Below are 14,106 nucleotides of genomic sequence, written 5' to 3'. Positions count from 1 at the left end.
ATGGAGATAGGAGGTTTCTGCCTGGCAGTGACGATATACAAGCAGGTCAGATATTCCAAAAGAAAAGTAATCCTGTGTGGAAGGACAGCTTGGCAAACCCTATAGTTGTCCGGATTCCCCCTGGGGTCTATACCAGGAGTCCTGCTTTTTTCTTTACCTCTACACCAAAAAACGTTGCCAAAATTAGCTGCTCTACAGATTCACAACGCATTACGGTATGATGAACATGGCGTATAGAGGGGGATATAAACACCCTATTCAAATGAGAGTGGTCTTTGAGGTCTCGGGCAGATTCTTGGACATCCTCTTTCACGCTGGGACACGGCTATTGTGGTAGAACCGTTGGAATGTAAAATCCTCAGCGTTATGTTAACCACTCAAATCCTAGCGTACCTTTTCTGCCAGCCGTGCACCAGTTTACTCAATTATGTAAGTTGTCTTCACTGAGGTCTGTCTGTCCATTAGCTAAGGTTGAGATATATGCTCAGACGGACCCTTTGACATCAGAGGAGTGTGGTTGACAAGTCTCTGACAGATGACTGACAGCCCCTGGCTGGCTAGTGATTGATCCCTCCCTTCCGCCCCATTAGCTTTGATCTACAGGCTATGACGTGATGAGAATGAAAGGGTAGCCAATCTCGTGCGGCCTCACGCCACACAGTTAACCTCAGTGACCCGTAGTTAGCTGATGAACAGCTGGCTTTGTGTTGAAGGCCTCCTCCGGTGACATCATTGCCCTCACTCGGATTTCTAAGCCTCTCTTGAAAACATTCCATCCATGATGAATGATTATCTTCACCAGCCACGATCCCAGGTTCAAAATGGATTTGCAGGTGAATCAGGGTGGGAAATGAGTGCTCTGTACAGCTGTGCCTTTTCTCAACTGGCAGGAATCAGCTGTTGCTTGATTCACGTTTCTCCGCTCAGTTGAAACGTTTTAAATTGCCTGACGTTACTGGAGAGGAGCTCTAACGTTCTACACACCCACTTGTAGAGTCCCAGGACACCTACTTGTCAGACCTGGAAAGAATGATTTATTTTCCTGACAAACTGCATCTGTCCTGTCAGACTACAATGTCAAGACTTGAGTCACTGTAGTCAGACGATAGTCTTGCAACTGAGTAGCCGTATGGATGAGCGGATAGAGTGACCATCTGGGAAGGAAGGTTGCCAGTTCGACCCTCGGCTCACCAGACTACATGTTGAATTGTCCCTGAGCAAGGCACTTAACCCATAACAACTCCTCCTGTGGCCCATCTGAGCCACCTGAGTAGCCATCTGCTGGGTGAATGCAGAAAAGTAATTTCCCCTCCACAAATGTCTTTATTGGATGAATTGCAGTTTCAACAGATCACATTTCAAACTGACTCACATGAAAATAAATTAACACCAATTCTCTCTACACTTTCAGGTCAAACATGGACACTCCAAGCTGGTGTGGTGCTCCCTGGTTGGCAAAGTGTTCTATTACTACCGCAACCAGGATGACAAGGTTGGCATTCAGAAATGTCTACACATTTAAAAAAAACAACAGTTTTAGAACTACTGTTCACAGCATTGCTGTTGGATGTCCTTCCTTTTAATGAACTAACTTATGTAAGAACTGACAGCTGACTGATCTAGATGCGAGTTGTTTTAGTTTTTTGACACAATGACAATTAATTTCTAATGGGACATTACATAGTAAAGTCCTCTGTGTTAATTGATCCATTTGTAACTCTGAGCTAACCATACTATATTCCCCCAGGTTCTGTACTAGGTCGGCTACTTTTTTCCCTCAGCGCCAAATCTCTGGCAAAAATAGCTAATGCTTGACCTCAGAATAGGGACGCTAGGGTTCAAGTGGGTAAATGAATCCTGAGGATTTGACGGTATACCCATTATCTCCCTGTCTTTTTCCATTTGTCTTGTGTTTCCGATGACATCCTGGTGCCTTTTTCTGAACATCAGCTCCCTCTGGGGCAGCTGCGTGTGCGCGAGGCATCCGTGGAAGAGGTGGACCGCTCCTGTGATTCAGACGAGGACTACGAAGCCGGGAGTCGAGGTTTCCTGTCGTCTCACTGCACACTGGTGGTCCAGCCCAGAGAGCAGAGCCCCACCTATCTGCTCATCGGCACCAAGCAGGAGAAGGTACCAGATAAGGCCTGTTAGCTCAGCTGGTGAGAGCGTGGTGCTAATTGAACGTCATTCACACAGACATTATTTCACTCCTACGTCATACTCAGAGTGGAGTCTCCCACCCAGAGTATGACATCAGAGCAAATATGGCTGCCTTGTGAATATGTCCAATGACACCAAGGTTGCAGGTTTATTCTCCGTACAGGTCACTGTTGCATGTTTAGTAACCATAATGTTTCTTGAATTTCCCTCAATTAAAGTATAATCTAAGATCATCTTATCTTCCAGGGACCTTTTTGTAATTCTTTTCACTTTTTTAATAACATATTGTAATTTCCCCGTTATGTACCTGAATTATCTTGGTCACTGAAAGAGTTGACTCCCCTAGGGGGGATCAATAATGTGCAATCTAGACTAGTATATGAAAACTATAGGTCTAGGGAAAGGCAAGTTCCTGTGTCCACTTCAACACCAAAATACATTGCAGCATGTAATTATCTAAAACTTTTGTTCCCTGCTTTTGTTCAAATTCCCTTCAGTGAAAACTAAATGACATGTCGGACCATCCACACAGTGATATGCCAATACTGTGTGCCTGTCCAAAATGAGAAAATCATAATCCAGAAATCTAAATTTAAATACCTTCTCATCCCAGTTGTAGGAAGACAGCAGCTCCCAAGAAGGGAGGGAAACCATGTTTTTTGTATTTATTTTTTATCTTGTCTGTATTCTGGGTTTCAGTTTCTCCTTCATAGTTGCTGTCATCCTGCAACATTTCTTTTTTCCAGTAACAGCCCATTTGACCATGATCTGTTCTCTGTGCCAGGACACATGGCTGTACCACCTGACAGTGGCAGCTGGCAGCAGCGCCAACTTCAAGGTTGGAACAGAGTCCGAGCAGCTCATTGGTAAACTCCTGGACGCAGAAGGAGACCCAGGTGAGACATCCTCATTTTTACACTATGGGCCTCTTCAGACTATGCTTAGCCATGGGTTAAAGTAAGACCCCCTATAGCCAGGGTGTACAGCTGTGTCTGTACGCTAACAGAGATTACAGAGTTACATTTACACTCCGAAGCCGGGCCATCTGTACCTTTTTGGGGTTATGATAAAAAAACATGACAGTTAAGATCACTTGTATGCAACAAACTTAGAGCAACCTACAGCAACTCAAAGATGGCTGTATGCTTGAGTTGAATGTGAACAAGTTGTGTGCTTTGAGTGTTCTTAACTCTTTGACTGCCAGAGTATTTTCATAAAGTACTCCCCCAGTGCCAGCGATTTTATTTTGTTATTTTGTAATTTAATTTTCAAATAGTTTGCCTTTCTGCGTTTTGAAACATATACCACAGATCGGCCAGCAGAGAGCAGTACAGTGACACCTCAATCACTCGCTGACTCGTTCGACCCCCCCACACAGGCCAAACACTGTATAAGTCATAAACCGGATGTGACGTTTTCGACAATCTCTGATCGGGCTAAAATACGATGTGATACACGACCCCGATGACTGATCGTCACCCAGACCAAAGAGAGTAGAAGTCGACCTCTCCGTTCGTTTTTTATACCGTGTGAAAAAACTTGTTTTTCCCTATTCTGGCCGAAAATTACCGGGGGAAAAAAATGAGAACCGGAAACGGAATCTGCGTCATGAAACCGGAACCCAGTGAGTTTGAAGGAATCAGGAAGCGAAAGTGATGATGAAAAATAAACAGAATAGCGCGATCACAGTCAAAAGTAAAAACTCTGGATTTCTCGTTCTGGCAGGGAGGGTATTCAGAAAAAACTCGGGATAACTCGGGGCTTGGCACTGAGAGAGTTAAAGGCCCTGAGACTTCAAACCGCCTTGTCCTGACTATTACAGACTATGTTGAGAAATCAGATTGGGAGTCATACTGTAGGTGTTTAAAAGTTGCTCCTGCACACATTGCACAGGCTACAGCTGACAATTTGTCTATGGTGCTTTTATGCGCCTGCGTGAGAGTAAATATATCTACAAGACTGGGTGAATACATGAATGAATAACATTATACCATTACGTCATACCCCTCACAAAAAGGCGACTGCCCTTGTCATTAATGCAGCTCTTTGAGTTGTTGAACTCCGGTTCACACTGGGCCCCTCTCTCTTATCGACAACCGATGAGAGAGAGGGGATTGTTACTGTGGGTAACCGACCCACGCAGACGCCTCACTACCACCGTTGGCACAGTACACACAGACACTGCACATTCTACGACCCTTTTTCGACCCACAGATAGGGCTGTCACGATTACAGATTTGATTTGACGATTAATTGTCACTCAAATAATTGCACACATGTAGTTGTGTGTTTGGCATTGAACATTGGAACATAATATGATTTTTTTTGTTTCTTTTGTTTGCCTTTTACGCTTCGTAATCAAAAATTGTGCAGGCCAGATATGACAAATAACTGAAATATACAAAGAAATGATAGACATATTTAATAATGTAAAACAAATGTTTCTTTAATGTAAAGAAAATGTATGAACCATTTACAACATGGAAACGATTATGACGATTATGCAAATATATTTGCGATTATCTAAAATAATTGTGATTAGACGATTATGTAATCATTGTGACAGGCCTGCCCACAGACGCTAAGCGATGGCCAGGCGGCTTGGTGTGTCACAGCCTACGTTAACCCTGGGCTCTGCCTTCAAGTGTGAATGCTTAACCCGGGGTTTACTCTAAGCTGAGGGTTAATGAGTATGAGTGTGAAATGAGGTTAAGATAGCCCTGGGCTTTCTGTTGCCTAGTGTTTAGCTTAGCCCTGGGTGAAGAAATGAAAGTGTGAAAATCTTTTTTTTTTTTATTTGTTACTCAGCACAGCAGAGTGCTTTGTCAATAACACGTTTCTATAAGAAAATAAGAAAAATATATGTTTGAGAAATCAATTCAATTCAGCTCAATAGATTGAGTCTTAGGAAAGTCTCTGTGGGAGAGGATCCATATTTAGTCAGCAGATGTTACATGTTATTTTATCCAGGCCCACCGAACGCCTTAATCTAGACTGCAGACAGTGTTTATGACTGTCTGTGTCAATGATTGTCAGCTGTTGGGTCACTACTGTTTTGAAACTCAATATGTGTGTGTGTGTGTGTGTGTGTGTGTGTGTGTGTGTGTGTGTGTGTGTGTGTGTGTGTGTGTGTGTGTGTGTGTGTGTGTGTGTGTGTGTGTGTGTGTGTGTGTGTGTGTGTGTGTGTGTGTGTGTGTGTGTGTGTGTGTGTGTGTGTGCGTGTGTCTTCTACTCATTTCCAGACTCTGCGCTGTGGAAGAGTGAGGCCTTATGTTTCAGTAAGGAGGGTCTCAGATCCCCTCTCACCACTCTGCCATCTGAAGCTCTGCAGACTGAGGCTCTCAAACTCTTCAAGGTCTGTTGGTCTCTGCTATGGTTACAGTTTACAATTTAGGCATTTAGCAGACGCTATTATCCAGAGCGACATACAATAAGCAAGGTAACAACATACATCAAATGCAGAGACAGTGCTGTAGTGCCTCAGTAAACTAGGATCACAGGTAAGGCAGGAACCTAGTATCATGTCTAAACAATATACTCTAAAAATTATAACCTGTACATCAAAACTATAGGATACCAGGTAAACAATGAACAAATAACATGCTATCGAAATTACACATTGTGGTCAAGAAAAAACAAGCAGCAAAAACATGAGAACAAATGACCAAGGACAGTTTTCTCTCTCCTTCCACGTCTCTCTCTCTCTCTCTCTGTTTCTCCTTTTGTCCCTCTCTCAACCTGTCCCTGCTCTATTGTGCGTGCTTTCCCATTCTACTTTCCATCATCGTCCATTCCCCCACCCCCCCTTTCCCCCGAACCCTCATCTCTGCACTGTGTCTCTTGCACTGCACTGAGAGTCCCCTCATCAGTTGAAGAAGCCATTGTCCATCCTCGCCCAGGCGGTCCCCACTGTATGCCCCTTCTCTCTGTCTCTCCCCTCCTACACTTGGATACGCTCCATGCCCCCTCTCTCTCTCTCTCTGTGGACCTGCCTGTGTGACAGATCAAAGGACCAGAGACAGGGGCCTCCATCTCATTAAAAGAGTGGAAGAGAGATAATGGCCTTGATTATCTGCTCTGATTGAGGCTAACCGCTCCTCTGGTTTACCGCTGTGTGTTTAAAGAGCTGGGAGATCAGGGCTCCCGTAGACAGGCTGCAGAGTTTAGTTCTGTTACTTTTAGTTCAGTTTCAGAATGATAAAATAAAATAAAGTCAATAAATCAAAACATAGAATGATGAGAGATACTATAGGGTAAGATTAAACAAAGTATGTTTTATAAAAACATCACACACATATGATAACTACTGTAAAATATATGGGAGAATGTGTTATATTAACATTTGTGTAACAGCAAATGGACAAATAGGGAAATAATGAGGAAGTGTAGAAGACAGGAGAGGGATTTTATCTATGAATGGATATGAGCGTTGTGTGTTGTGGAAGCATGGGAAGAGAGATCATGGGCTAAAGGAGAAGAGCAGGAAGTTGGAGGCGAAGAGACCTTGATCTTGCAGGAGTGGAAATATCCTGTTCCTCTTTGTAATGGCTGTGGCCACACATAATGCACCCACCCCGTAAGCCCACTCACTCCCCTGCGTCCTATTCATGCTCCAGAGAGCTCTCCACTACAGCAGGGACCTGGTTCACTCTGTGGGATGGTAAGATGAATGGAGCGCGTCTCCCTTTGACCACCCAACCTTAAAAACATTCCCATACGCGCACAAAAGAGTAGGAAAAATACCCCCGTTTCAGAACTTTGAAGGGTATACACTTTTTTTTTCCTCTCCTGTCCTTTGTGAAGTATTCATGAATTTGACCGATGAGAATGGTGAAAGGGCTCCTTTGTTTTCATCCGTCTCGCTGCATTAAAAGACAGCGGTCACTTCAAAGAATAATCAAGTTGAAGAATTGTCCATTCTTACAGGGGTGACAAACTGCTCCTACTGCAATTTGACAGTGTGATAAATGTATTTTTATTTAAAAAAAAGTAAGTTTCAATTGCATTACAAACTCCATGTCCTACAAGAAATTCAGTGTTAATAGTGTGTGTTAGTGCCTCCACCTGGTGGTAGCTCTGATTATTTACATTGCCACTTTATGTTTTAAGCTTTCGGTTTGTTTATATAGAACACCTGTGGCAACAGTCACATTAGCTCATGCTCCAGTTTACATTATAAGCAACCAAAAGTAAGCAATACAAGGGTCAGAGACACTGTGCCAAGAAAACTAATGCAATAAATATTTCTGTGTACAGAAAATGATCCCATTCACCTTGTTCTTGGCCCTTCTCCAGGGCGACGCCATGAGTTTTTCTCTGTGTGCTGCTTCATTCAGTACACTGTTCACTTCCGCCCTAGTAGGCTACTGCAGGTGTAATACAGGTAATCAGCAGTGTTGCCAGATTTTGCAAGAGAAACACGTGGCCAGGTCTATGAAAACAAGCCCAAAAAACAACGCGTCATGATGATGCAACACATTTAATAAAATAGTGGGGAAAAAAGTGAAATATTTTAAATATTTGGCACAAAATATTTTCAGATGGAGTGACGCGGAACATTAGGAAGCAAGCCCAAATAAGCAACTACACTTTAGGAACAAGCCCAAAAAAACGCAACCCACAACTACCAATAAATATTTACAAGCGACTTTACAGAAAACAAACCAAAGTTGCTTATAATATGCACTATGCAGACAAGGCAACACTGGTAAACAGGAAACCTCTTGATATTGGGCTCCCCACCCCCCCTACCTCCCTAAACGGTGGCCGTGTACCAGGAATAAGCTGAATAGAGCAGGGATAGGATTCCCAAACCGGGGTGCGTGCAAGCTGCCTCTAGGGGGTGCATGTCATTAATAGTGTCATGGTGGTGATGGTGTTATAATTAAAAATATCATCAACACATATACATTCCTCTGAACTTTGACCTTTCACCAAACAAATACCTCAGTAGGTCTGTTCACTTTTTCTGTGTACACTTTTTAAGTGTTTACTGTTGAGTGAGAAAACGTTAAGTTGAGTAGTTTAATGGTGCACTTTAAGCTAATAAACTGGGGACCCCCCAAAATAATTTGGGGGCCGACCCCAAGTTTGGGAACCACTGATCTACACTACTCAACACGTGTACATTTCTCTGAACTTTGACCTTTCACCAAACAAATTCCTCAGTAGGTCAGTTGACTTTTTCTTTTCAAACCATGTCAGAAGGTCATAGGTTTTCATATGGTAACGTTTTACTGTGCCAAATCGGAGAAATCTCAATTCGCAATCACCTGTACATATCTCATCTATACAGTATATAGATGGTAATCTTCTTCATAATCAGAATATTGCTTCTGTTCTTGAAGAAGGCCAGGCTGTCTATGGAGCTGCAGTGTGTGATACATTTTTCTTCGTTCAATAATTGTTCTCTGATCGGCACCTCGCCCAAATTCCTGGTGTGCGTTTCTTTTTCATTGCACATATGAATGACACAGATTAAGTCATTTTTATTGAGCTGTTTTTGACTATGTCCTCCTCTGCAGTCCTGTCAACTGTTCATCAACGTGCTGGTGGAGTCGCCATCCATCGACTACCACACGTCGCTGGCCCAGAATGCATTGCAAGTGTGCCTGACCCACCCAGAGCTGCAGAATGAGATGTACTGTCAGCTGATTAAACAGACAAACCGACGGACGCCAAACAATTACTCCCTCACACAGGTCAGACTGGTTACACACACACACACACACACACACACACACACACACACACACACACACACACACACACACACACACACACACACACACACACACACACACACACACACACACACACACACACACACACACACACACACACACAATATGAGTTCCACAGTTGTTGCTTGCTTACCAATACGTCTTTATTTAGTACAGCGGCGAGAATGGCCCGCTAGCAAATGCACGCTCACTACTTTGTAAACCAATCCTGTCACTGACTGCCCCAATCGGAAGGACCACCCTAAAGACTCTGGATTGGTTCTGCAATACAGTTTACTTTGTTTCCACCATGTTTTATCACCAAAACCTGGGAGACCTCTATTGAGCCAAGCATTTAGTGACTGAGTCAGTGAGTTACTCTGACAGTGTACAGATATAATTATACTACCCTCCAGTTGTCGATTTAAGCTGACATTAGAACCTGAAAAGCGAGACAGCAACTCCATGTGTCTGAGAAAGAGTAGCTCCTTCATTCATTTATTGATGGGTTTTCCATGTCTCTTGTTCTCTGTGTGCAGTGCTGGCAGCTGTTGTCTCTATGTGTGGCTCTCTTCCTGCCCCAGCAGCACTTCCTGTGGTACTTGAGACAATACCTGCAGAGAAATGCTGACCCAAGGTGAGCTGATGTGAGCTGATTGCTGATTGGCTGGTGCATATCGGAAGGCATGAACCAATAATTTGGGGGTGGGCACATAAATGGAGTCAGAACAGTCAATAAGCATAGACCCATATTGGAGTTATCCAAACGTAAAAATAGCATGGCCTTAATCTTTTTTTTTATAAAAGGCAAGCAAAAAAAATGTTTTCAACAAGTATTATATGATAACAATATCATATTATGATTGAATTGTAGGGTAAATCACTGTATAATTATTTCCAAAAATTTGATAGACAACTTTTTCAGGATTGACTGACAAATTGGCATAATTTCACAATTTGATGGATGCATTTTCATTGTATTGGATGTACTTTCGTTGTATTCACAAGAGCGTGCCAACGTTCACAGTTAATTGATCCATTTGTAAGTCAGAGAGTGTTCTAGTGGAACCAAATAGATCCTTGTGTAGACTCTCAGAGTTAAACTCAGGATTTTACATTTTGTGTGTGTGTGTGTGTGTGTGTGTGTGTGTGTGTGTGTGTGTGTGTGTGTGTGTGTGTGTGTGTGTGTGTGTGTGTGTGTGTGTGTGTGTGTGTGTGTGTGTGTGTGTGTGTGTGTGTGTGTGTGTGTGTGTGTGTGTGTGTGTGTGTGTGTGTGTACTTTTAGGAGTGAGGTTGGGAAGTATGCAGTATATTGTCAGAGGTCAGTGGAGAGGACCGTACAGAATGGGGAGAGGGAGGCTAAGCCGTCTCGTATGGAGATTGTGTCCATCCTGCTCAGGAACCCATATCATCATTCCTTGCCCTTCAGTATCCCTGTTCACTTCATGAACAGCACCTACCAGGTAATACACACAGACGTACACGACCATTTACTTGACTTAATGGGACGCTTTGCTGATTTTAGACACCGGAATAGTGTCTGCAGTGGTAAAGTCTGAGAAGATTACCTGAGTGACATCACTCGGGTAATCTGACTCGCTTAAGGCCCTTGCATACACAGTGCAATGCATGTTTTTTATTGGACAATCAGTTTTTAATGCATCCAGAAAAACACAGGAATCGAACTGGGTTCAGTTGACAACATTATGCACGGTTGCAGCCACTTGCCGGACAGCAATTCCAGAGTACAGTAGGTGTGCAATAGGTCATAGAGAACAATGTGTTAATGTGCTAAAATGTTCGGCATTCCATCGGACCTTTACTCTAGTCTAGAGGCACAGAATTCTTTAAAACGATTCTCCACATGGCAAGAAATCAGATTCTAGTGTCCAAAATCAAAGTTCCCCACAAAGAACCAAGTATAGTATAGTGCTGAGTACTACACAATACAAGTATAGTGAGTACTATACTATACCTTATCCTTATCTCTCTCACATTGCATTTTCAACCTCTTAGTATTTCTGTATTGGCAGACAGGTGCAGGTGAACAATGTCCTTTCTTTCATCGCAGGTGGTGGGGTTTGATGGGTCTACAACTGTGGAGGAGTTCCTCAACACTCTGAACCAGAGGGTGGGCATGAGGAAGCCTCAGCTGTCTGGGTTCGCTCTCTTCACTGACGACCCTTCTGGCAAAGACCCTGAGCACTGCCTGCAACCCTCTGCCAAGGTGAAAGCAGAGCCGCGACTTCAGAATCTGGATGCATATTTGAATGGTTGCAACAAAAGGCAACATCTTCCGCGTATCTGTAAAGCCATTTTGTCATTCAGAATTAGACGATTGCGACATTCTTTTTTGTTAACCATAAAATTGTGAAAAAAAAGGTGGAAGCAACTTTGTGAAGATGTATTGTGTGCACTATAAATGATGAATAGAAAGTGTAGGAAAAAAGGTCTCCGAATACACAGTTAATTCGCATACAATTGTGCGGGGAGTTTTTGTGTAAAATATAAGTTACATTTTGAAGTGCACTATCTCTGAATTCTGACTTCCTATTCCTTTGTGCTAGATCTGTGATGTCATTTCCAAGTGGGAGCAGGCCCTAAAAGAGTTGCACCCTGGGAAGTATGAGGGGACAAGAATTGTCCGTCTAACGTACAAGAGCAGGTAGGATTTCTCCAAACACATCTGTATAAAAACAGAAGGTCCTGGCTTGCACATATGTATCACCTCTTTGAAATGCAATATGCAGTTAAAGCCTGATTGATTGAACATGAAGAAGAAAGCATTCTTCTGCTTATTATTCGTCTCTATTTCATACTTTATCTGTCACGTCTATTAAGATTTTATCGTTTGAAAAACTGCTTCATACTGTGTGTCCTCGTCCACCCATCTTTTCGTGCAGGCTGTGTTTTCGGGCTCACGCAAAGGGAGAGACAGAGCGAGAGCGCCTCCTGCTGGCTTACCAGGTGAATGACGAAGTCCACCAGGGACACTTCCCTGTGAACAAGGAGCTGGCTCTGGAGGTGGCTGCCCTCATGGCTCAGGTGGGTAAAAGTCATCTGAGGATACAAGCGCAGTCAAATCAAATACATTTATTACCTCACACTCAAAATGTGTTTGGTCACTTTTGAGTGTGAGGTTACAGTAGCTTCCACTGTTACAGTTTTTCCTCAATCGTTGGATGCATTTCCTGAAACTCTAACCTAATTTCCTCAAACTTTAAGTGCATTATCCCAAACAGTAAAATCATGCCATGCTAAAGAAACCATTACAATCAAAATGACCTTTTTTTACGAGAGCGCTGCAAGGTTAACAAACAGTGCAGAGCGTACCATCTGTGGATACTTTTTCCAGCCATATCTCTGCGCAGTCTAATAGCTGATTATCTACCACTGAGGTACCGCAGCTGAGGTACAAGATAGCAAGTAGACACCGTCAAATGCATGCCAGTATTGTATATCAAAGTGCAACAGAGTTGTTAGCAACATGACACTGTCTGGATAGAATGCATGTTTGCTCTGCAGAAAACTACAGCCCTCAGCCCTACAGAAGCACGTTCTCATCACATTCACTCAAAACAACATTCTTTATACAGTGCATTGCCGCCTCATTTCTGGTACGATAGTGTCACTTGCCAGAAAGAACAGATCTTCAAGCTAACAATCTGTACTTTTTGGCAAGGGACACCCTTGTGCAATGGAGTATAAATTAAGCTTAAAAGTCTGCTTGTGAATGTTTTGGGAATGACTCTTCTGTGACTTCTGGTACACTGTTAACTGTCATTGTCTACTGAGTACTGACAGTATGTACTGAATGTAATACTGCACACGGCTTGCTGTGAACTGACCTTATACATTGAACAAACTGCACATTGTTTACTAGTTAATCCAACTTTTAAGTATCAAATTGACAACCACTTGTTCTGGACTTGAGATCAGCCAGTATAATTTTCTTCCCTTCTCTCTGTCCCATTCCCAGGTTGAGCATGGTGATCTGGAGCGACCGGCGGCCTCCTCTCCTGCTTCTCCTCAGCCTAAATCCCAGCTGGTTCTCCTGCAGGTGCTGGAGCGCTTCTATCCCAAACGCTACAAGCAGGACTGCTGTAATGAGCAGCTCAGGTAAAACACATGCACTGTTTAGCATTCATATGTCACGTTCTCATCCACAGGCAATGTATCTTTATTGTTTGTTGTGATGCTATGTAATTATCAGAAACACAATATGTAATAGAATAAATACAGTGACACTTTCACCCTCAAAATCACGTTGTGAGCTTATAGATCTGCTATTTTCTCTGAATGTTCACCCCCAGAATGGGGTTCATGTGACTAAAGACAAAATATTTAGTTTTTCCCCATTTCAGGGACCTTGCTGAACGTCTGGCCACTAAGTGGTCTGTGCTTCGTGGGTGCAGTGCATCCGAGTGTGTGAGAATATATCTAACTGTAGCTCGGAAGTGGCCCCTATTTGGAGCTAAACTCTTCAGTGCTAAGGTAAATGCTGAAATAGATTCCTTTTCACTCCTAACCTGTCTTTGTTTTATTATATGCCTCATTGTGACTTGTTCTCATGGTTTTTATCTGTATCTCTGCTCAATTTTGACCTTGTGTAATTGCAAGAATTCAAGTAAATTAATACTCTCCTTTTGTCAAGTTCAAGACATGCCGTGACTGGTTGCATGCTTGTCTATCATGTTGTAAAACAGGACTCAAAGAGAGACATGATTTTAAGTTGCAAACCTTGCTAGCATGACTGACTTTCAACCTGGCTTCCCTATGGTGGGCATGTCATTATAGGCGAATGTGGGTTTTCTTTATAGCGAATAAAGCCTATCTACTACAGTAACTCACTCATGTGTTGTGATGTAGCTTTGTGAGCTTGTAGATCAGCTATCTTCGCTATTCGACATACGCCGAAGTATATAGGGCTCAAGTGGTTAACTTTATTTGTGCTTCCTGTCCATAGCCGGTCCCGCCCTCTCCTGTTGAACAGTGTCAGGTGTGGCTAGCTGTCAATGAGGATGGATTGTGTGTTCTGGACTACACTATGGTAAGTCTACATACAGCAGGGAAACTGTTTACACCAGTGGCTCCAAAACCTTTTAATTTCAAGGACCCCCATAACTCTGAGAGTTTACCAATGGAACCAAATGGAACCACGGGTCCATTTGGTTCCATCGGTAAACTCTGTTCCCGCCATGCATGACAACGATAACTATTAATA

General features: G+C 43.0%; 1 protein-coding gene across 3 annotated transcripts in view; it reads left to right on the top strand.

Moving 5' to 3' along the window:
- plekhh1 (pleckstrin homology domain containing, family H (with MyTH4 domain) member 1) overlaps nucleotides 1-14,106 on the top strand; it is a 49,836-nt gene that overhangs the window by 31,839 nt on the left and 3,891 nt on the right. For all 3 annotated transcript variants that reach the window (XM_084044010.1, XM_084044012.1, XM_084044011.1), the window contains 13 exons: nucleotides 1,412-1,492; nucleotides 1,951-2,130; nucleotides 2,945-3,056; nucleotides 5,403-5,515; nucleotides 8,685-8,861; nucleotides 9,422-9,519; nucleotides 10,168-10,345; nucleotides 10,954-11,109; nucleotides 11,450-11,547; nucleotides 11,786-11,927; nucleotides 12,862-13,001; nucleotides 13,247-13,376; nucleotides 13,849-13,932. In XM_084044010.1, coding sequence (XP_083900136.1) covers nucleotides 1,412-1,492; nucleotides 1,951-2,130; nucleotides 2,945-3,056; nucleotides 5,403-5,515; nucleotides 8,685-8,861; nucleotides 9,422-9,519; nucleotides 10,168-10,345; nucleotides 10,954-11,109; nucleotides 11,450-11,547; nucleotides 11,786-11,927; nucleotides 12,862-13,001; nucleotides 13,247-13,376; nucleotides 13,849-13,932 — 1,689 coding nt within the window. The remainder of the gene's footprint in view (nucleotides 1-1,411; nucleotides 1,493-1,950; nucleotides 2,131-2,944; nucleotides 3,057-5,402; nucleotides 5,516-8,684; nucleotides 8,862-9,421; nucleotides 9,520-10,167; nucleotides 10,346-10,953; nucleotides 11,110-11,449; nucleotides 11,548-11,785; nucleotides 11,928-12,861; nucleotides 13,002-13,246; nucleotides 13,377-13,848; nucleotides 13,933-14,106) is intronic.

Source organism: Gymnoscopelus microlampas (genome assembly GCF_963454915.1).
Source record: "Gymnoscopelus microlampas genome assembly, chromosome: 20".
Lineage (NCBI taxonomy): Eukaryota > Metazoa > Chordata > Actinopteri > Myctophiformes > Myctophidae > Gymnoscopelus > Gymnoscopelus microlampas.
Note: the sequence above shows the minus strand (reverse complement) of the source record. Positions and strands in the feature narration are given on the sequence as shown.